This window comes from Rhamphochromis sp. 'chilingali' (assembly GCF_963969265.1).
Source record: "Rhamphochromis sp. 'chilingali' genome assembly, chromosome: 9".
NCBI lineage: Eukaryota > Metazoa > Chordata > Actinopteri > Cichliformes > Cichlidae > Rhamphochromis > Rhamphochromis sp. 'chilingali'.
In genome coordinates, this window is record NC_137936.1 from 3,371,225 (window position 1) to 3,393,215 (window position 21,991).

The 21,991-nt window shown below is 39.9% G+C and overlaps 2 protein-coding genes across 6 annotated transcripts in view; both read right to left on the bottom strand.

The window, feature by feature from the left end:
• LOC308401934 (uncharacterized protein) overlaps window positions 1-21,991 on the bottom strand; it is a 565,304-nt gene that overhangs the window by 261,613 nt on the left and 281,700 nt on the right. The gene's annotated exons all lie outside the window — the stretch shown is intronic.
• The window catches only part of lhfpl4a (LHFPL tetraspan subfamily member 4a), a 30,702-nt gene that overhangs the window by 5,130 nt on the left and 3,581 nt on the right, over window positions 1-21,991 (bottom strand). The window contains exons 2-4 of one of the 5 annotated variants that reach the window (XM_080891834.1): window positions 8,527-8,763; window positions 5,970-5,986; window positions 4,507-4,539 (exon numbers count right to left, since the gene is read on the bottom strand). In XM_080891834.1, coding sequence (XP_080747960.1) covers window positions 4,507-4,539; window positions 5,970-5,986; window positions 8,527-8,763 — 287 coding nt within the window. Of the gene's footprint in view, window positions 1-996; window positions 1,420-4,506; window positions 4,540-5,969; window positions 5,987-8,526; window positions 8,764-21,991 lie in introns of those variants that run through there. The other 4 variants (XM_080891833.1, XM_080891836.1, XM_080891835.1 and 1 more) reach the window with 4 other exon arrangements.

The window sequence follows — 21,991 nt, forward strand, 5'->3', positions numbered from 1 at the left end:
CTGAATAAAATCGGATATGTATCTGAGAAGATATGATGTGAAATGCCCAACCTGTCCTGTCTCACAATGCTAAAGAATCCAAATATTCCTGGATCCAGACTTCTGGACTCTGCGTTTTGAAGCCTCAAAGTTAGTGGGGTTATTTTTGGTAGATAGTTGGCACATTTAGATGATGACTGTATTCTAAAGCTTCCGGTGTAAAACACATATAACTGCTCAGACTAATAAAATACACAAATTTCACTCAGCACAACCACACAGCAGGCATTATTATTAATCGACAGCGACATTCATGAAGACCATAACCACTATCGAGCTGTTATGATGGATTAAATTATCAAGAGAGTCCAAGATTTGTATTCTTTTGTTCTTTTTTGTTTGTTTATTTGTCCCGGACTTCAGACAGTCTTCAGCATGAATGTTTTGGAGTGGGATGTACCACAGAGAAGTGTCACGCCTTGTAGTTCAAACCAGCCTGCGATCTTTCTGTGAACCAAACCGTGTAGTTTAATAAAGTTATTTAAATTGATAATATCATATCAAAAATAGCTGTTAGTGTCGAAATCTGTTGGCAGTTGAATATTTTCCCTTTAAAAGTGGAAAAATAATTATTTTGTATACAAGACCCAAATGGATCCATATGAAACCAGACGGATGTTAGAGGCTGTGACTACTGCCTGGTATTTGGCATTCAGACATTTTCTAGTATTTTCAATTCTATTCTCCTGTAGATCAGTTTTGCATGTTCATTATTTTCCTGCTGACTCCACACACATTCAGCCATGACTCACTCTTCTTTCCTCTCCTATTCTGTTTGGTGTTGTAACCTTTAAATGAGTGATGTTAAAATTCAAATGACTGTTGGAGCTTCCTTTGTTTATGTCACATGACTGCAAGTCAAAGTAGGGGAACTGTCACAAGGACTTTGACATATGAATCAGCAGGTGGTGAATAAAAGGCCAAAAACAAACAGAAACATTGTAATGTGACAGTCTTTAACGTTTTTCTTACAGATTTTGCAGCCTCATTCTGATACACTTTCAATGTAATTTTATCCTTTAGAGCTGCTATGTCTATTTGAAATGCATAAACCTTCATAGTTCTGCCATGAGATCTTAGGTCTTTAATGTTTTATTAATGTTTATTGATAACTCAATGAAAAAAATGTTTCTTTTGATGGATTAAAAGAACCGAAAACTATTGTAAATGTCACAAATACAAATGGGAGCAACTTACTGGCCTGTGAATACCAAGGTCAGATCAAGTTTAATTAAACTCAGTTAAGCAAGCAGCAGTCTGATTTGAGGCATCCATTATTTAGCCAGTCACAGCTGCCCCTGGATGAACCTCCTGTTTGTCACAAACAGGCTGGATGGGGAGGGATGGGGGTTGAGTTTGAATGTTGCTGATGAAGGCTGCCTGTGGAGAAGGATATTAATAGCTCCAGCACTTACCAGATGACTCATTCTTCAAACAAAACCGTCAAATGAAAATGATTTTTTACCCAAAGTTGGTTGGATGTTGGGTGAGATGTGGAGGTTATTGAATATTGTATTATCTGTTAGGTGCCGCGCCTCCAAGAAATACATACGTACTGGACCCAGTTACAGTGTGAGGGGATTTTTCTTGCACATTATGTTTCTTGACATTTATGTATGTTTGTAAACACTAAATTCTCTGAGCCTGGTTCTGCTGGAGGTTTCTTCCTGTTAAAAGGGAGTTTTTCCTTCCCACTGTCGCCAAAGTGCTGCTCATAGGGGCTCATATGATTGTTGGGTTTTTCAGTGTATGTATTATTGTAGGGCCTACCTTACAATATAAAGCACCTTGAGGCGACTGTTGCTGTGATTTGGTGCTATAATAAATAAAATTGAACTGAATTGAATTAAATTCCTACTGCATCAGATATTTGACGTGGTGGGCCTCATCACAACGGTAAGTCTAATATGGTTAAAGCTGTCAAAGAACTTGGAGTGATATGGAGGAGAGCTAAAAGAACATTACACTGCAAACACCAACATACAGCTGCTTTGCCATTTTAACTGAGGACCACCAGTCTTTTAAAGCATAGGTTCAGATTTACATTGCAATAACGTCAGTGCTCCAAAAGAAAGGACAGCACAACATAATGTATTTACACACAAAAGCGCCCCTGTTGACCATTATGAATAATGCAGCCTAACTAGTAAATAAAACCCTCACTCCAAGAAATCTGAGATGTGTAAGATTTAAATCACTTCTCACAAACCCACAAATGATTCACAGTAGAGCATAGAAAACATATCAAGTGATTAAACTGAGACCTAATATTTCATGAAAAATAGCTCATTTTGAATAAGATGGCAGCAATACTGTCACGGCTGGGTTCTCTTTTGTTTTCTTTGTTTTTCTCAGTGAATCTAAGCTTCAGTTGGAATGGTGGCTCCACCTCTGGGCAGAGTATTGTAGACTGTACTGTCTTCACTCCTGTAGTGATAATCGCTGGAATTGTCACCTGGAATACTCACTTGCCTGCAAGCCCTCTGCCACTGGTCACTTCCCTCTTGGAATCGACCTGCCTCCTAAGATACCCCTCATGTTTATGCTCACTGCCACGTAAGACTGTAGTCCACTCACTCTTGGACATAGTTCAGTACCTATTGAGCCCTCTCGTTTCACTCTGGATTCACTCTTGTCCCTTTGCAGAACTCCCATTGTTGATCCTATTAACTGTGAATTCAAGCTTCCTCTCAGTCACCTTTGCATTATTTTTTAAATGATTTTGTGCAAATAAACTTAAAAAAAATGCAATCAGCTGGAATCCGCTCTTAACAGTCTGTAAATATCCATGGAGGTAACCAAGGAGACCAGCTGCTGGACTAGTGAGGAAACCTATTCCTGCCTGATTCTGTTTTAATGCAGTGCTGCAGAGATTTCTCCAGACTGGCTGAATCTCTTGACATTATGCACTATATATGGTGAGATATTAAATGTTTTCACAATTTGAAATTGATGAACATTATCTTGAAGTTATTGCAGTTTTTTGCTGACTTCTCTTGTCTTTGGAGAAGCTGTCTCTCCAGGGTCACGTTGTGGTCAATGGTTGTTGGACATTTGATAAGATACTTATGTGGTCATATTAAGGTACATATATTTCTACTTATTTAAGCTATGTGTTACATTTAACATAATTTTTAACTTCTTTAACAATGGACTTTTCCTAATTTTGGGATATCTTAAGTTCTTTCTGTTAAACAGAACTGAGAAAGGCTTTCTTTCCCTCTCATGGTCTTCCACTCATCCAAGCATCCATGCGTCTCATGTTTGCCATTTTTTAAACAAGATCAAATCATCTGACATTGAAAATCAACTCTCACATGTTTTAATGTTATTTTTTCCAGACTACAGGGTATCTTACTTGTTCTGTAAAGAACAGATACATAACATGAGGAATCTGTAGACAAAGCACAAGATTTTTTCATCATTAAGCATAGAACATGTAAAGAGCAAAAGGACTACGTTTTCTGAAATTCAATCTCAAAACCATCGATTATTATCGGCCAATAACTTTGCTTTTCATTAGCTTTTAAAATTGTAAATTTTGAACTAGTGTCCTTGTAATTAGTATCCGTCATCTACTACCTGGATATGATGGCTATACCAGAGGCCCTGAAAAACTGGCTGTGTTCCCCTGTGGGAAGGTAACACATCCCCAGAGTAGTCACCTCTGTTTCTTCATATAGAGTCAAATCCACCAGAGAGAGGGAATAAACCCTTTTGTCAAAAAGCAATTTATGAGGGATATGAAAATTGTCCTAATTTTATGATAAAATCATAATGAATAATTGATCATCATGATGATCATAATAATAATAATTAAAAAAAATAATTATTAACAACAACATGGCCCTGTGACAAATTGGCGACCTGACCCGGGTGTACCCGCCCTTCTCCCTACAGTAGCTGCAAACCAGCACGACCCTGAACTGGAAGAGCATAAGAGAATGGATCAGTGCCTTTGGTTTTAATTATTCAGTTATACACTGAATACTTAAGGTATGTAAAGTGCAACCCACAGCCCTCCTTGAAGCAGTAAGCCAAAAAACTAAGGACGGTCCCAGCCTTGACCAATGAGAAACATAGCTGGCGTGGGCCAGTGCTGACCAATGAGAAACATAGACTATATATATATTGCCCCCTATGATGGCTGAGAAAGACTGCGGTAAGATCCTGTTTGACGTCCAGATGCAGGTGGACGCAGGAAGATGACCATATTTCCAAAAACTTTGAACACTTTCCTTTAACATTCAATTTGCTCTAAAAATTACTTTCACTTTGTAAATTGTATTGAGCATTTTCTTTGACAAGGAAGCTAATTAAACAGAATTAGAAAATAAGGATAAGTAAAAGTTAAGTGCAAAGTTTCTCACAAGACAGGAAAGCCATCAAGTTCTCAGCCATAACTGATCAAAGCACATGCAAGGAGAACATGCTGGAGATTAACTCGACAAAACTGCAGGGTCTTACACCATCCATTCGCAGAGGTGGACCAAGATGGAGCTAAAGGAAGGAAGGAAGCAGTTTTAATGTAACACTATGGTAACTAAAGGATCTCACTGTGCACGCATTTTGAACATTTCACATTCATGATGGTCTGCTGGTTTGTTTAGCGCTAGTAGTGATAGATTGCTATCCCATCAATGACATTGGTGCTTAAATTAAATCAACCTGACATCGCATGAACACCATTGGATACAGCTGAATCCTTGAACTTAAATCCTACTTCTTTTATTTAAAAAAAAAAAAAGTCATGATCTCAAAGAAAGAAGTGAAGAAAAACTCAAGGATATAAGTGTTTCATAGGCCGACACCAATGAGCAAAACCGAGGCATAAGATGGAAAATGCAACAGTAATTTTCATAATGAACTGCATCTCTGAGTGGTCAGATGGTGGATGCACCTCGTTAAATTGTGCATCATTTGCTTTTATTTCATAAAGGACATTTCAGTATATCTTTTACTAATACCGGAAATTAGAGCATATTTCATAGCTTAAATTAAAAAAAAAAGACTTCAAAGAAGCACCGTTGATATTCACAGTACTACCTCCAGTGATTGTAATCACAGAACCTTTCCTGTGACACACCTGTCACCCATTTATGTGTGCAGAGATTTTTAAGTAGACCACACACATTGACGAATATACACAGAAGCTTGACATCCTGCATCACGCACAGTCTTCAGTGAAAGGCCTTTCCCGACTTGACGTCTTGACACATCCACTTGCAGTGGGTCCCGCTCCTTTGGGAAAACGTGCCCGGGGATGTTTTGCTCTACATGTGACCACCCACTAAATTCTTTCGCATTTCTAGCTCTGTGCTTTTTATTTTAGCCTGCATTCACTCAAGTCGATACACGAGTATACAAGAGTCTCTAAAGTGAAGGAACACCATCGCTCTCGTGAGGACAAATGCTAAATATCTGACCTGACAGCAGGTCAGCTGAAGCTCAGACTGAAAATAAATTGTTTACTGTGCCATTTTAAATTGACATAACTGGCAATTTAAAACAGACACTATTACTTGACAAATTGATCGTGACTAAATTAGCGATTAAGAAAAATGCATGGATATGCACAGGATAGTAAGTATTGAGACTCTCTGAATCATGTTGCAGATATAATTTTAAATGGATACCGTCAGTTTTCAAAAAGGGTAACAAAAGTAGCAAAAGTAGTGGCTCATCAGCAACTGCTTACACTTTTCAGCTAATTGAAAATCTTATTGTATTGCTTTACTGGCAATACAATAAAAAAAATACTGAAATGGGATACCGAGCAGCATGTATTTCTATTCTAAATAATAACAGGATATTATTCAGACTAAATCTGAAGAGTTTAGTGTCTGTTATATTCATGATGTGATAAATACAGTAAATCAACCATGAAACCACAGACTGAAGACATGATGTACTCGTACATGTGCACTTACCCTTGACACAATGAAGTCTGTGGAAAAGAAACAAGGACAAAGGTCACACTTTGACTGATTGAAGGTTGTTGAATGAAAACATGCCTGGTAGTGGCTGTGACCTGACAGCTTTTAACAGTATTCTAACTTTATTTAGTATTAAATAATTATGTTATGAGATATCCAAATGTGACGTAATGTTTCAGTTTGTGCACTGACTGATTTTTAAAGCTCGCTGCCTGCCAGAGCTTATACAGAATTCACTTTTCAAATAATACTTGACTGTTTGCGGTTCATAAGAAGGGATCAATTACTATGTTTCTAAAAATCTTGCAACAGCCAAATACTTCATACATACATAAAGGGAGTTCTGGTCACATAGTTAAGTCACTATATCAGAAGTGCCATCACTGTCTGTGAGTGCCAATGCAGTTAATGTACTCCAGTCTGATAATCTGTTTGCTGAAGGACTTGTCAACACTCCTACTGTAATACTCAATTCAGTTCAACTCAAAATGTATTTGCACACATTGATTTAGCACCAAAACACAATGGAAGTTACCATAAGGTGCTTTATACAATATAAAGCACCTTATGGTAACTTCCATTGTGTTAGGTATGTTCTCCTTGTGCCTGTATGGTTTCTACCATGAAGGCCTCCAAAGAGATGCAAGTTAGGTTCAGTGGAGACTCTAAATTTCCACAGGTGTGGGTCAGTGTAAGTGGTTGTCTGAATGTACTCTGCTGATGAAAAGCAAAAGCAGAACCAACTTTCAGACAGAAGCTTATCCCAGTTCTTGTGCAGTTTATTTTCAAGGCTTAAATGAGAATCACACGATTACAGAGAGTGAAATATTATACAGGAAGCAATTGCTCATTCAGGTATTGCTTTAGTGCTGATAGCTGGTCACTAGCACTCTGTTGAAGATTTCCCAAGATAAGTCTCTAATGCGTTTACTGCCTCTAATGTACACTATGTTTCCAAAAGAATTGGCTTGCTTGCCTTCACATGCATATGAACTTGAGTGACATCCCATTCCTTGGCCCACCATTTGCAGATATAACATCTTCAGCTCTTCTGGGATGGCCTCTCCCTTAGAGATAAGGTGAGAAGTTCAGCCATCCAGGAGGGGCTCAGAGTAGAGCCGCTGCTGCTCCACATCGAAAGGAGCCAGTTGAGGTGGTTCGGGCATCTGACAAGGATGCCTCCTGGGTGAGGTGTTCTGGGCATGTCCCACTGGGAGGAGGCCCCGGGGCAGACCCAGGACTTGCTGGAAAGATTATATCTCTCAGCTGGCCTGAAAACACCTTGCTGTTCCCCCAGACAAGCTGGAGGAGGTGGCTGGGGAGAGGGAGGTCTGGGCTTTTCTGCTTGGGCTGCTGCCTCCGCGACCCGGCCCCGGATAAGCGGAAGAAGATGGTTGGATGGATGGAAGTCTTCTGGGAAAGCTTTCTAAAAGGTTTCTAGAGTGTTTATGGGATTTTCTTTTACTGTTCTTCCAAAATCACATTTGGAAGATCAGAGGCTGATGTTTTACAAGAAGGCCTGGCTCACAGGTCTCTGCTCTAATTAATCCCATTAGGTGGAGGTCAGTACTCAGGCTGGTCAAATTCCTCGACACCAAGCTCATTCATCCATGTCTTTATGGACATTGCTCTGTGCACTGGTGTGTAGTCATGTTGTCAATCCTGGAAATGTTCCCAAAGTTGGAAATGATTATTTGGAGCATGAAATTGTCCAAAATGTCTTGGTATGCTGAAGCATTAAGAGTTCCTTTGACTGAAACTAAGGGGCCAAGCCCAACTCCTGAAAAACAACCCCACAACATAATCTCTAAATTTCACCAAACTTGGCACAGTGCAGTCAGACAAGTACTGTTCTCCTGGCTACCACCAAATCCAGATTTTCATTTGGATTGCCAGACACTTCAGAGGGCACAACTCCACTGCTGTAGAGTCAAGTGTGCTTTACACCACAGCATCTGACACTTTGCATCGTGCTTGGTAATGTAAAGCTTGGATGCAGCTGCTCAGCCACGGAAAGTTATTCCATGAAGCTCTCTAAGCGCTGCTCACTAATCTGAAGGGCACATGAAGTTTGGAGATGTGTCGCTATGGACTCTGCAAAAAGTTGGTGACCTCTGCGCACTGAGCTCCTGAGAATGACCCATTCTTCATTTGGATTGGTAAGTGAAAACTTTTGGCAATAAGGTTTTCTCCAGAAAATCTTATCTTTAACCTGAAAAACAACTCTAATAGCCCCAGTGCAGTTTGTCACAGCCAGCGTCTGGATTTTGGCTTGGTTTTTAAATAAATGATGATAATAATATCTGTTATTGTTCATATGAGGCTGCATTTATCTGCTATTGTTGTGATATGGTGCTAAATATATATCAACAAATATAAATAAAATGGAATTGAATGGAACTGAATTAGTTTTTATTATGTCCTGATATGTGAAACCTTACATTTTAAACATGGTGTACTAACCTTTTGTCATGAATTTTCTACATAACATAATGATGCTCTTTATTTCCAATGAATTTTTCTGCCTTGGTTTGTTTTCTCCAATCCTCACCTTTGTTTTCAGCCTTCAGCTCCTCCTGCAGGAAGTCCCTCTGCCGATTGCCCAGCACGAAGGCCAGAAAGGAGAGGATGAGGGCATCCAGCACGCCGATGATAGCCAGAATGTAGGCCCAACGAACAGAGCAGTTGCCCAAGGTATACTTTCCAGTGTCCTCACCACACATGTCCTGGATCACCTCTGCGTCCCAGCCATCCGGGAAGATCATACAGCCAAGCACGAGACAGATGGCTAAGAAAAAAAGAGGGAATGTAGGCCAGCAGTGAGCAAAGGGATTACTCAATTAATAATTAGTACAAAGATGTGATAGATAAACAGTAGTCACAACAACCTGAGTGGAACTGTATTTGTCTTGTGTGATACGGGATTTTGTTAGGGACCACATATGATATCATGCAGAGTGATGGGTCAAAGTAACAGATGTGTTACATTTAAAAACAGCTCATGACAGAAAATGTCAAGGCTGTAGGACCCAAACGCATGCTTCATAACATGAAGGAATAACAAAAAGCCTTTCTTTGCTGTAAGACCCAAACACAAGGAAACCTAACCTAGAACTGGAAACTAGGAACTGGGACTGGGACTGGAACTGGAACAGAAAACTAAGAAACCGCAGAGCACAGACGACACACACAGCAATGTGGGAAAACAACAAGAGGCAGAGGAAGACAGGACTAAACACACAGAGGATAACGAGGGGATGGGATATACAGACATAATGAGACAGGGAGGAAGCCGAATGAACGTACTGAACACAGGACTAGGGACTATCAAAATAAAACAGGAAACATGTTTCACAAGGTGTAATGTTGCATGTTGTAATTGGCATGTTTTAACTTGGTGTGTTTAATTATTTTGCATGTGTTGCTGTGTTTTATCATTTTTGATAATGTTGTTTTATTCTTACAGTTTTGTTGCATGCTTTTATTGTGACATTTGTTGACCTGTTTCTGGGGAGCACGTCCCCCCCCATACTCCCCCGCCCATGATCGCTTAACAGTTTGGCACACAGATCATGTGACACACCTGTGAGAGATCATTGCCTGGAAAAACTGCAAGGAGATTGACCAATCAGGGTTCACCTTTTGGCCACTGAAGGCCAATAAGTGGGCCTGTCAGGACGGATGAGAGTCATCGGGTGGTGAGCGGCGGCTAACGGGCAAAAGGACTAGGGTGATGATGATGATGGTGGTGGTGAAGATGGTGGTGGTGGTGAAGATGGTGGTGATGATGATGGTGATGATGGTGATGGTGGTGATGATGATGGTGATGGTGATGATGATGATGATGATGATGGTGATGATGGTGATGATGATGATGGTGGTGATGATGATGGTGATGATGGTGGTGGTGGTGGTGATGATGGTGATGATGGTGGTGGTGGTGGTGATGATGGTGATGATGATGATGCTGATGGTGGTGATGATGATGATGGTGATGGTGGTGATGATGATGGTGATGGTGGTGATGATGATGGTGGTGATGGTGATGATGATGGTGGTGATGGTGATGATGATGGTGATGATGATGGTCATGGTGGTGATGGTGATGATGGTGATCATGGTGGTGATGGTGATGGTGGTGATGATGATGGTGATGATGGTGGTAATGGTGGTGATGGTGGTGATGATGATGATGATGATGATGATGGTGGTAATGGTGGTGATGGTGGTGATGATGATGATGGTGATGATGGTGGTGGTGGTGATGGTGGTGATGATGATGATGATGATGGTGGTAATGGTGGTGATGGTGGTGATGATGATGATGGTGATGGTGATGGTGATGATGGTGGTGGTGGTGGTGATGATGGTGATGATGATGATGGTGATGGTGGTGATGATGATGATGGTGATGGTGGTGGTGATGATGGTGATGGTGATGGTGGTGATGATGATGATGATGATGGTGATGGTGATGATGATGGTGGTGATGGTGATGATGATGGTGATGATGATGGTCATGGTGGTGATGGTGGTGATGGTGATGATGATGGTGATGATGATGGTCATGGTGGTGATGGTGATGATGATGGTCATGGTGATGATGGTGATGGTGGTGATGATGATGGTGATGATGGTGGTAATGGTGGTGATGGTGGTGATGATGATGATGGTGATGATGGTGGTGGTGGTGATGGTGATGATGGTGGTGGTGATGGTGATGATGGTGGTGATGGTGGTGATGGTGATGGTGGTGATGGTAACCACGAAGCAACGCCGTGTAAATAAATGAAAGTGACTGCTCTCTTTCTTTCTCTTTAATTATTCGGCTAAGGCCAATAGAACTTTTTTTGTTTTATTGTTTCTACATAATTAAGTTCTTGTTGGCCGTTGTCTTATTGTTTGTTTCTATGGTAAATAAATTTTATTTTAGCAACTTTTATTAGGTTCATCACTTAGAATGAAGCAAAATGAAAGCATTGATCGGGCAATCTGCAAATTCTTCCTGGAGAGTCTGGCTGTCATGAAGCTTTTTCCTTTGGTTGCTAGCACACAAAATGCAACTACAAAAATGCAATTTTGTAGCCACTGAAAATTAAAATTAATTGACATACAACACACACAAGACAGCTGTGCATTAGTTACATCACAGTCACATTAACCATAGGACATCTTTTTGTACAGAGGTCACAGACCGTATATAAATTCCTCCATGTGTACTCAACTGTAAATCTCCACATTACATCTGATGGCCCTGTTCTTGTGACCATTTGGATCACTTTTTTCCCTATTTTGAACTACAAAAGGATGCATCTGTGGAAACTTTGTGTGCGTGTTTATATGTGCATGCCCCCATAAGGCCCAAGTGATCCCTTGGTGTGTATGGGCCCAGCTGACGTCAGGCTGGCCCTAACAGATGGGTCCCTGAATGCCTCATTTACTGGACTATTGCTACTATTGAGAGCAGCACAAGGCAGAAACCCCCCCAGAAAAACTTGTATGAACTCAAAACGTAGGAACATGCAGGAATGTTGAGGGTTCAGCTGTTATAATGGACACTGAGCTGCATTCAGTTTACTTCAACGATAACAACACTATCCAAACACTCCATGTCTCGTTATAGACTGTGAAATAATACAGTTAACTATTATAGAAGGATTTGCATTTTTAAATTCATTTGTGTAAATATCTGGATAGATGTTTATGTTAAATTTACTAACAAAACAACAACATGTAAATGGTTTGTGTGAATATGTGAAGCTCTAGGCATGGAGAGTTTTTGTAAATCTGGACTATGCCAGGGCATGAAGTAGAACCATTGCTCTGCATCTCCACCAGAAACAAAGAGAAAAATTTGCTGCCAACACCTGAACAAAAGCAGCTTCGGTGAGTGGTTTCCCCACTAATTTATTATTTCTAAGAAAATCGATTAATGGTCTTTATTAATTAACGGCATAAAAAAAAAATCATGGTCTAATAGTCATTTTAGTTATGATGCCAGACATCCCACAATTTTGAATTGGTTTCTGGGGATGTTGTTTCTGAAATACTAACCCAAATGAAACCCTCAATAAGCTCAGCTGATATTTTACCCACAATCTAATTTGTTAAACTCTTTGACTCTATCGATTCCTCTGCGGTCCCTCCAAATTGCTCTTTGCCATCAGGCTGTGTTCCAGGCTACTTCAAACACGGTGTTGTCCAACTCCTGTTGGAAAAACAAAGCCCAAACCTGGACTTGTCACTACCCATGGGCTATAGGACCATTTCAAAACTTCCTTTTATTGCCAGAATATTAGAAAAGCTTGTTGGGACACAATTACGGAAGGTTTTGAAGTAGCAAAACTTTCAGTGTGGGTTTCAGAAAGTTACATTCCACTGGAATAGCTCTCCTTAAAGTCCTCTAATGACCAAATATAAGTGACTGTTCAGTCCTTGTTTTGTTGATAGAGGAGTAGACAAACTGGCTTTCCAGGCTAAACGATAATCTTCTAAATTAGTGGGAGATGCTAGTTCCTCTTCAGCTTATGCCTTATCTGCTTAAGGTACACATTTGAGAATTATATCAGGGAGTCAAATAGTCGACTACTCTTGTAAGAATTTTGGATAAAAGGAAGGTCGAAGATTGTTTAGCAGTTTAATTACTATCTGATGAAATAAAAACAAATGTGCAATATAAATGTTTGAAAGAAGTGGATCTATCAAATGATCCTAGATATATCACCCCTAGAGTCAGTGTCAAAGGGACTCTTCTAAGTGAGAGTTTCTATGACAGACACTGCACAAGTATGATCTTTGTACCTCAGTGTTTACCGGCACATTTAAAATACGTCATCTAATTTATGCAGTTTACTTCAGAAGCAACGACAGCAGGTTTAATGTGCTGTTACGAGTTTTTCTCCTGCCTGTATGACAGAAGTGAACAACATTCACTTTTAATGATTCATCCAGACTCATTTTAATCCATGTCAGGAAAGCTGGGGAGGTCCCCTGTGTGAGTGTCGCTGAATGTGCACTCATGCACATTAGAGAAAAAAAAAAATCAATGTAGGTTTCCTGTGAGTTAGCTCACTGGTGTGAGAGACAGTTGTGTGTGTGTGTGTGTGTGTGTGTGTGTGTGTGTGTGTGTGTGTGTGTGTGTGGTTTCCAGACTAGCACAAACATGATCCCATTTTTGTAGCATGATACTTTGATGTCCTCATATTCCTGTCACTCTTCTCAGTGTGGGGTTTAATTTAGCCGCTCTCTGCTGTGGAACAGGACGCTAATAACACAGCTGTGGCCTCACTGAAAGCTTTGCTCTGTCTTTTTCTTTTTAAATCTCTACTTGGTGCATGGACTTCCCCAGCTACGACGAGCCCCTAGGACTCAGTAAGGTTTGGGAAATACAGTTATTTTGATTACAGGCTGCATTAAAGGTACCGTGTGAAGGTTTAGACAAGGCATAATAAATCTGAGCCTTTCTTGAAGTCTAATGTGCTGAAAGCTCATAAAATTAATCTTTTTTTTAACATTTCATTGAAATGTAAAAATATGTATGAATTCAATACTACAGGTCACAAGCAAGCAAAATCCAGCTGCTCGCATTTTAACCAAAACTAAGAAATGTTTGTATGTCTCATATAAAAACCTTTTTATATGAGACATACAAAAAGTATGTGGTTGGTTTTTGATTTAGATCTTCTAGTTTTACAGCTAATTACATGGAAATTTTGCTTAAAACTTTTTTATCACTATTACCTGATAATTTACATGATAAGTCTAAGACCTCCTTTGTGCAATGGCCATTAGAAGAGCTTTTCTTGCTTTAATCTTATTGAAATAACCTTCCATTAAAATTGAACCCCCACAAAAATTAGAGCCTATTCATTATTTTATACATGAGCAATCATTTCCCACACTATATAGTGAAGCCAGTCAGCTATTTCAGGCATGCAATAGATCTTACACAGAGCAATGATTTGTTCTTCTCATATCCTATACCAACCACGCCCTCCCAGTTCAGGGATTGATTTAAGCTGAAGAATGTCATTTCTCCTGTCAGTGCCATTGCTGCCCCGTAGCCACCTTAATATCCACCTGCTATTCATCCTGCTTTCCCTGTATCAGTCATTTTTGTTGGGAGAGTTGAGCTTCAAGTGCATCCTGCTGCTGTAACAAATAAATGAGAAATAACACCTGTTTGTGCCGGCATTATATACGGGACAATCACAATGTAGCTGCTGTCAACTTACAATGATTCAAGATTTACTGGTTAGAGGGTCATCAGTAACAAATGTTAGTCTCAGAAAGGAATGCTTAGCATGCAATTTAAAGAAATAAAAACAAGCATAAAAAAAACCCCCAACAACCTACTGTGTGCGCGTAAAATGCTCATTGGATGTACTGGTCTTCCAAAAGCTATTCACTTCAGTTGTGTTTTATTAGGATGCGTTCATGTTATGTTGGTTTGAGCTGTGGTGACTCAAAAGGCCACAGAATCTGAATCATCATCAATTCTGGGATCAAGCTGTATTTCCTAAAGAAGGAGAAATGTGTGCAGCAAAATGATGACGATTTTCTACCACTCAGCTACGTCACGCACAGTAGACTGTGGCAGTATTGAATCTGGGTCTAGTCCAGATTAAAGCTCCAGCCATCTGAGCCCAACAATGAATAACAATTCTTTTCATACAAAGTTATAATGAACTGCCCCTGCTCTGCACAGACATGTGTTAATCTTTAGTTTATCACTAAAGTTCATTGTATGTTTCCACTTATTTATTCAGCTTTTTCTTTCCCCTGCCTTTCTTCTGAATGATTGTAAGTTTCATACATGCAGTACAGGTTAAAAGTACGAGTAGATGAGAGGCCATGGTTGAGAAGAGAAACACAAAAAAAGAGGGTGGAGGGATGCTGCTGGGTGGAAAATGAGGCTAACTACACAAAAGACAGAGACATAAAGACAAGGTGGTGATGAGGATGGAAAGATTTGGAAGAGGGGAGAAGGAGGTGGTGAAAGGGCAGCAAGTGGCAACAGAGCACATGATGGCCATTGTTTTTGATGTGAGGATGAAAGAATGGGATCCAAGGAATACACAGCGGCAGTATACGCACTGTCAGCCAAAACACGGCAAACAGCCAGGGCAAACAGACGGAAATCCAACACTTCCTGTGGTGTGCCAGGGAGGACTATCCCATTTCCAGCTGCTTTTTAGAAAAGTCGTTGCTCATTGTGTGATTTATTCTAGCATAATTTAAACTGATCGTATGAGACATGAATAAGAAAATCTTATGCTAGTGGGCAATTGGGCTTCTTTGGGACCAGTGGAACAAGAGAAATGCCTTCCTTATGTATTTTTTTTAAATGAAGAAAGTAAAATCACACTGATGTTATTTAATATGTGCTACATTCTAAAATAAAATCAGTTTTATAAGTCAGGAATATGACTTATAAATATTCCTGAGATGAGCTCCCTCCACTCCATAAATCCATTAATGGACACTACAACAGAAAAACAGTATTTGGGTTCAGGTTGAGCAAGGCTGTTCCAGCCGGTCCAATAGCCACAGCGCTGTTGAATTTCTCAAGTAGAACAAGATCCACCAGATGGGGCACATGGTGATGGGACACCAGGTGCCAAGAAGGCTGGGTACTCTGAACTTTCATTCAGTGTGTAAGTAAAGTTTGACACACCCATTCTCTAACCTGGAGGTACAGGGAAGCAACCCTTTCATCGACTGTCTTCTCGCCCTGTAGTACTAACAGTAACCTCTCCTATGATAAGTGGACATCAACTCAGTCCACTCTGTAAATCTAGTATCTTACAGCTTTTGTTGTAGCTTTGAACCTCTGGTGCCTTGGATACTGGAGTTTAAATGTTTACAAAGACAGAGCCACAATTAAATTTGAACTTTGTGGCGCTTTAGCCTGAAGAAACTTTCTGCTCAACCCAATGAAATGCTGTGTTTTTGTATGTAAAAAAAAGTACCTTGCTACCTGATGTAATAAGTTGGCATCCCATTCATTTAAATACACCATATATAACTATCATTTGTTTGTTTGAACAGTGTCAGAATAGCAAGTGTCTTAAAATAGCCTCTTGCATTTGTATCCATCTTTACGTAATATTTGGTGAGTTCAGTGTACTGTGTGTGCAGGCAGAGTAGAGCAGCTCACTCGCATATCGTTGTTTCCTGGAGCAAAGACCAGATTAGGATCAGCAGTCAGTCTCTCAGGTTGCTTCAGAAAACAAACAGTGAGGACTCAGTAAAGTAAAATTTCTCATGCAATTTCAAACAAGATTTTGCATCATATGTTTTTGGTTCTTTTGCACTTGCAACTTAGTTGGCTTCAGTAACCATACAAGCTATTTATGGACATTGAGGCTGTATCATTTTGTTTGACTAGAATGTCTTTGCTGTTATCACAAGATAATCGTGCAAAATATTTGAATTTATCAAGAAATTTTAAAGATAAAGACCTACTTTATTGCCCCAGGAGGAAATCTGTCTTGTGCAAACACAGATCAAACACACGCAACAATACTCCACGGTCTCTAGTCCATTCATCTATTTTCTTCCGCTTATTTGGAGCTGGGTTGCAGCTGAACAGAAGCATAGGTCTCCCTCTCCCCCTCCTCTAGCTTATCTCCAACGAGGAGAAAGCTTCTCCAAAGGCTTCTCACTTTGAGTTAGTATGATGAGTTGGAGCATTTGCAGCTTGGAGTAGAGCCACTACTCGTCCACATCCTCCACATCCTCGCTGGGGTTGATAAAGGTTTTCTTTTTAATTATGGGCACAATCAAACCTAGAAACAAATCATTACTAACTAGGCCAAGTTCTGCTAAGAAGGTAGCGCCCAAATCAATAACAACTATCTAGAAAGAGAGATTATTTAGTAATCTGTTCTTTGCATTTTGTCAAAGTAGACTAATTAGAAGCAAACAACTACAGAAAGCTGCAGGCATGGTAACATGATATTTTAGTCTTATCACGTGCTTGCTAGTTGGTGGATTGGGATGAGAAACAGAAAGAAAGTAGTTTTACATGTTAAAAAAAATACTACTACTACTACTACTACTACTACTACTACTACTACTACTACTACTACTAATAATAACTATTTATAAAGCACTTTCAAACAAAGTGCTGAATGGCTATTTGAAGATAGAAAAGATGAATGAATAAAAACAATAAAAACTGATGAAACAAAAAGGAATAGCAATAACAACTAGTTAAAACTTTAGGCATAGAATTAAGACACATAGGACAGGGTGAACAAGTAGGTCTTTAACTTAGGTTTAAAACCCTCCAAAGATGGGGCATGAAAAGAAAAAGCATGCTGCGCAGTAGTCTTTCTTTCTGGCTTTAGGACGTTTTAGAAGGCCAGAGTCCTGAGATCGGAGAGCACGGGATGGAACACAGAGGTGCAAAACCTCTGTGTTCCATCCTGTGCTCTCTGATCTCAGGACAGAGAGATACGAAGGTGCCAAATCATTTAAAGCCTTGTAGGTGAGCAGCAGGACCTTAAAATCTGCTTGAATCTGACAAGGTAGCCAATGAAGAGAGTTCAGTACTGGGGTAATGTGCTCAAATTTCTTAGTTTTGGTTAAAATGCGAGCAGCTGGATTTTGCACTATCTGTAAACCTCTAAAACTTTTCTGTGGTTAACTCAGAAAGAAGAGCGTTACAATAATCAATGCGTGAAGAGACAAATGCATGGACAAGAACCTCTGCAGCTCGTCTGATTTTAGCTATGTTCCTGAGGAGATAAAAGGCAGTCCTTCATGACTTCAAGGAGAGCACTGCATCAAACCACACATCCCTGCAATTTATGACATAGTCATCAATTTTCATGGAGAAATTTTGGGACAAGTACTGAAATTTTTTTGGTCCAATGTCTTATCAGCATTAAGAAGCAGTAAAATTATCAGATAGCCAGCCTCTAACTGCAGATAGACAAGCTTCTAATTTAGACACGTCAGCACAGTTTTCTATGGTTAAAGGAACATATAGCTGCAGGTCATTGTAAGAGTGAAAGGTTACATTAAAAGAACGTAGAAGAGGCAGCAGATAGAGAGAAAACAGCAATGGGCCAAGTACAGAGCCCTGAGGGACCCCATGCCTCACAGCACAGGTCTCAGAGAGATCATTTTTAAAACTAACAGTCTGAGATCTCCCAGACAGGTGTGATCTCAGCCATGATAAAACATTTCCTGTCACTCTGTTAAAATGTTCTAGCCTAGCCAATAAAATACAGTGATCCACAGTGTCAATCGCAGCAGTAATAAAACTAAGGTGCGATCATTGTCTGCATTTACCAACAGATCATTTACAACGTTGGTTAAAGCTGTTTCTGTGGTGTTGTTGGGTCTCAAAGCAGGCTGAAATGGCTCAAACAGATTGTTTGTTGACAGATGGTCGGTGAGCTGCTTAAAAATAACTTTTTCAAAGACCTTAGACAAAAAAGATAGATGTGAGATAGGTCTATAGTTTGCAACTTTGTCAACATCCAGTCCAGGCTTTTTTAATATCAGTACTAACGCAGCTGATTTCAAACAGGAAGGGAAAACTCAGGGATGTTTCTGCGGTTCACCTCAGTAACCACAGAGAGGGTGTGATTATTGCTTACAAAATGTTTTTACTGGACAAATACATGCAGTTCAGAGTTTCCTGCTCCCATGGCCAGTATAATAAAAAACAAACAAACAAAAAAAAACTCCTTCCAGCCTCGCACCTACTAAATACATGGGGAGAGACTAATTAGCAAATCCATGCCAAGTGTGCACTCTCCCCAACGGACACCACAACCTTCTTGCCCAACCGCTCCCTCCTAACACCAAGCCACAAACCATACCCCCTCATCCCTACATTTGTAGCACAAATGCAATTTCTTTCTTTTTTAATAGTCCAAAGAGTCCTTCATGACCGCATCTGTCGGCCTATGTATCATCAATAGGGGGCTCATCTCAAGCCACACTTCATCACTGTCTTGCTGTCCTCATGTATGTATTCATCTTTTTCAGATTGTACCATCTGCATAAGACATGGTCAGAGAAAATGACGTATTACTGTAATCACATTGTATTTATCTGTAACCATAATGTAACATGATGGATATTTATTATTTGGGTTACATAACTGCTTTAGTTTGCTGGTGTGTGGGAGTAAAAATATAACCAAAATTGCCACAATTAATAATTTGTCATTAGTGGGAGCACTATGGGCAGCAGACAGGACTTTAACAGTGTTAAACTGTGAAAAAAGGAATAATATAATGCGTCAGTCAAATATTTGTAAAGAAGACTAAAGCAGGAAACATCATCATTGTCAGTAACTGTGGTATCATAACTGAAACTGCTGCAGTAATTTTAGCTCACGCTTCCGTCTTTGACCTGTTTGATTGACTAACTGATGACTGACCGCTCCATTGCTCCAATAGCAAACGAGTTCCACAGACCAGTGTTTAATATCTTGTCCTTCGTAGGCCAACTATAGCTACACCCCACAATCACCACACAGATACTGATCAAGATGCCAGCATTCAAGTTGTGACCATTAGCACTTAATGTTAAAATGCAGTGATAACTCATTTTTTATTGTGATAATACAGGAATTTATCATGTGTCTTCTAAAAAAGGTACTCAGCATTTTCACCAACACTAATGCACTCAGCACCAAGAGAGCTGAGTGCATTAAATGGTCTGTATTTGTATAGCACTTTACTTGGTCCTAAGGACCCCAAAGCTCTTTACACTACACACAATCATCCACCCATTCACACACTGGTGATGGCAGCTACATTGTAGCCACAGCCACCCTGGGGCGCACTGAGAGGCGAGGCTGCCGGACACTGGCGCCACCGGGCCCTCTGACCACCACCAGTAGGCAACGGGTGAAGTGTCTCGCTCAAGGACACAACGACCGAGACTGTCGGAGCCGGGGCTCGACCGGGGCAACCTTCCGATTACAAGGCGAACTCCCAACTCTTGAGCCACGATCGCCCCATTAGTGCACTTACACATTTTCACTGGCTTCCAGTCAGTCCTAGAGCAGTTTTTGAGTGCTGCTGTTAGTTTATGAATAACTTAATGGCTCAGGGCCAAAATATATTTATGATGTACATAAATAACAGTCAATTAGCCCTCAAGGAAGCAGTCCGATGGTAATGCTTCCAGGAAACGGCATTTTTCTGAATATACAGGAACTTCTTTTGTGATCTAGAACGCTCTTTTACCATTTGTAGATTGTAGTAAAACTCTCTGAATACATACAGGACCAAAGCAACTCCTGTTTTACCTACTGATGGAAAGATTGTCATGGTCCAATGTCCTAGAGTCAGAGTTTTGAAGTTTATATTCTTTTTACTGGATGTTCAATTTGGTTCCTACCTTGTTTGTTGTGTATATTTCATATTCCTTTGTATCTTGTGGCTTTAAGTTCTTCGTTATGTACATTTGTATTCCAGTTAAGGCCTCCACCCTTGTGTCTTTAAGTTTAAATGCATTAGAGTCTTGTCACTGTGTGGAGTAAAATTAGTTTCAGCTGTTTCTTGTTATCCCGGTGTTTCCCTTATTGGACCTTTACATTGATAGTTTTTTCATCACCCTAAAACAAATGATTTGCTTTCAATCTGGCTCTTTGCCTTTGGGTCCTCGCACTTGCTACACCCGACAACTTATGACAGGTCTCCCCATCTCCTCTTTGTTGGTGTGGTCTTTTTGTGCTGTGAAGCATTTTGAGCAGGACCAGCCTCTCTGGGCTGCCACAGCTCTGCACTGTCCACAGCCAACTAAAGCCCTATTGCAGAGCTGCACCGCAGAGCTAATTAAACCATTATCTGCACGCTGCCCCAGAGTCTTCGGCTCAACTCCAGTCCCATCAGGATATCACAGACACATAGGAATATGCCCTTCATTTTCTGAAAGCAAGAGGAAAGAAACTTCTTCCACTAGTAAAGGTTAGAGGAGATGGAACAAACAACGATGAGTTTGAATGCTTTGTAAAATGCAAATAAATAAAATGCAATGAATTTATATTTTGGTCATACTAAAACATGGAGAATATATGTCAAAAAAGATAAAATGCAATAGATTTTTTTTTTAATTTGATGGAAGCAACAGGTCTAAAAAAAAAGTGTTTTATTTTTTACTTCATCAGCCACAAACTTGTTTTCACTTAGTGAAAGGTTTGAATTTCAGGCAGGCCAGTTCAGCATTGTCTTGCTGAAATATGAAGGCCTTGTGTGGCTCGAAAACCTCTATATACAAATTATATAAAATTCAAATTTGTCTGACTACAGAGTCGTTTTCCTACTTTTCCTCCGTTTATTTTAAACACTGTGGGCCGGAGGCGATGGTAGCATTCCTGGATGTTTTGTTCACGTATGGCTTCTTCTTGCATGATAGAGCTTTAACCTGCATTTGTGGATGAAATGGTGAGCTGTGTTCACATACAATTGTCAGAATCATGCCTGTTGTTTACAATTTCATACTGAACATTATTCTCAAATTGTACCACAATTTGTTTATGCATTTCTCTTTTTTTGCAGAACCTTTGCTCATGTACTTGTGAGAAACACTGCCTCTCTAAAATGCTTTTTAAATAAAACAATTATCTGCAATATCTTCCTCCAGCTGTACCCGTTTTACACACTTTTGTTGTCCCGTCCCAAGTTTTTTGAGACCTTTTGCTACCATTAAATTCAAAACAAGGTAATGTTTTTCTTAAAATGATAAAATAATTAACTTATTAAATAGAAGACCTTCTGTGTCAGGAAAAAATTGGGGTTTATGACTTGATTATTTGCAAATCACTGCATTCTGTTGTTATTTTACTAAATATCCCAGTGTAACATCCAGCTCTTGTAGTAATGACACATTTAGTCAGATTGGGGTACTGGTGATGATTTGGGTTCCCTGGTGTGATGTTGTCCCCGTTTTCTTTGTGGTTAACTTTAAGGAATTAATGAAGAAAAGCAATGTGCCGAAGTCCATGTAAGTCAAAAGAGAAAATGAGGTCAGACTAAGTCATT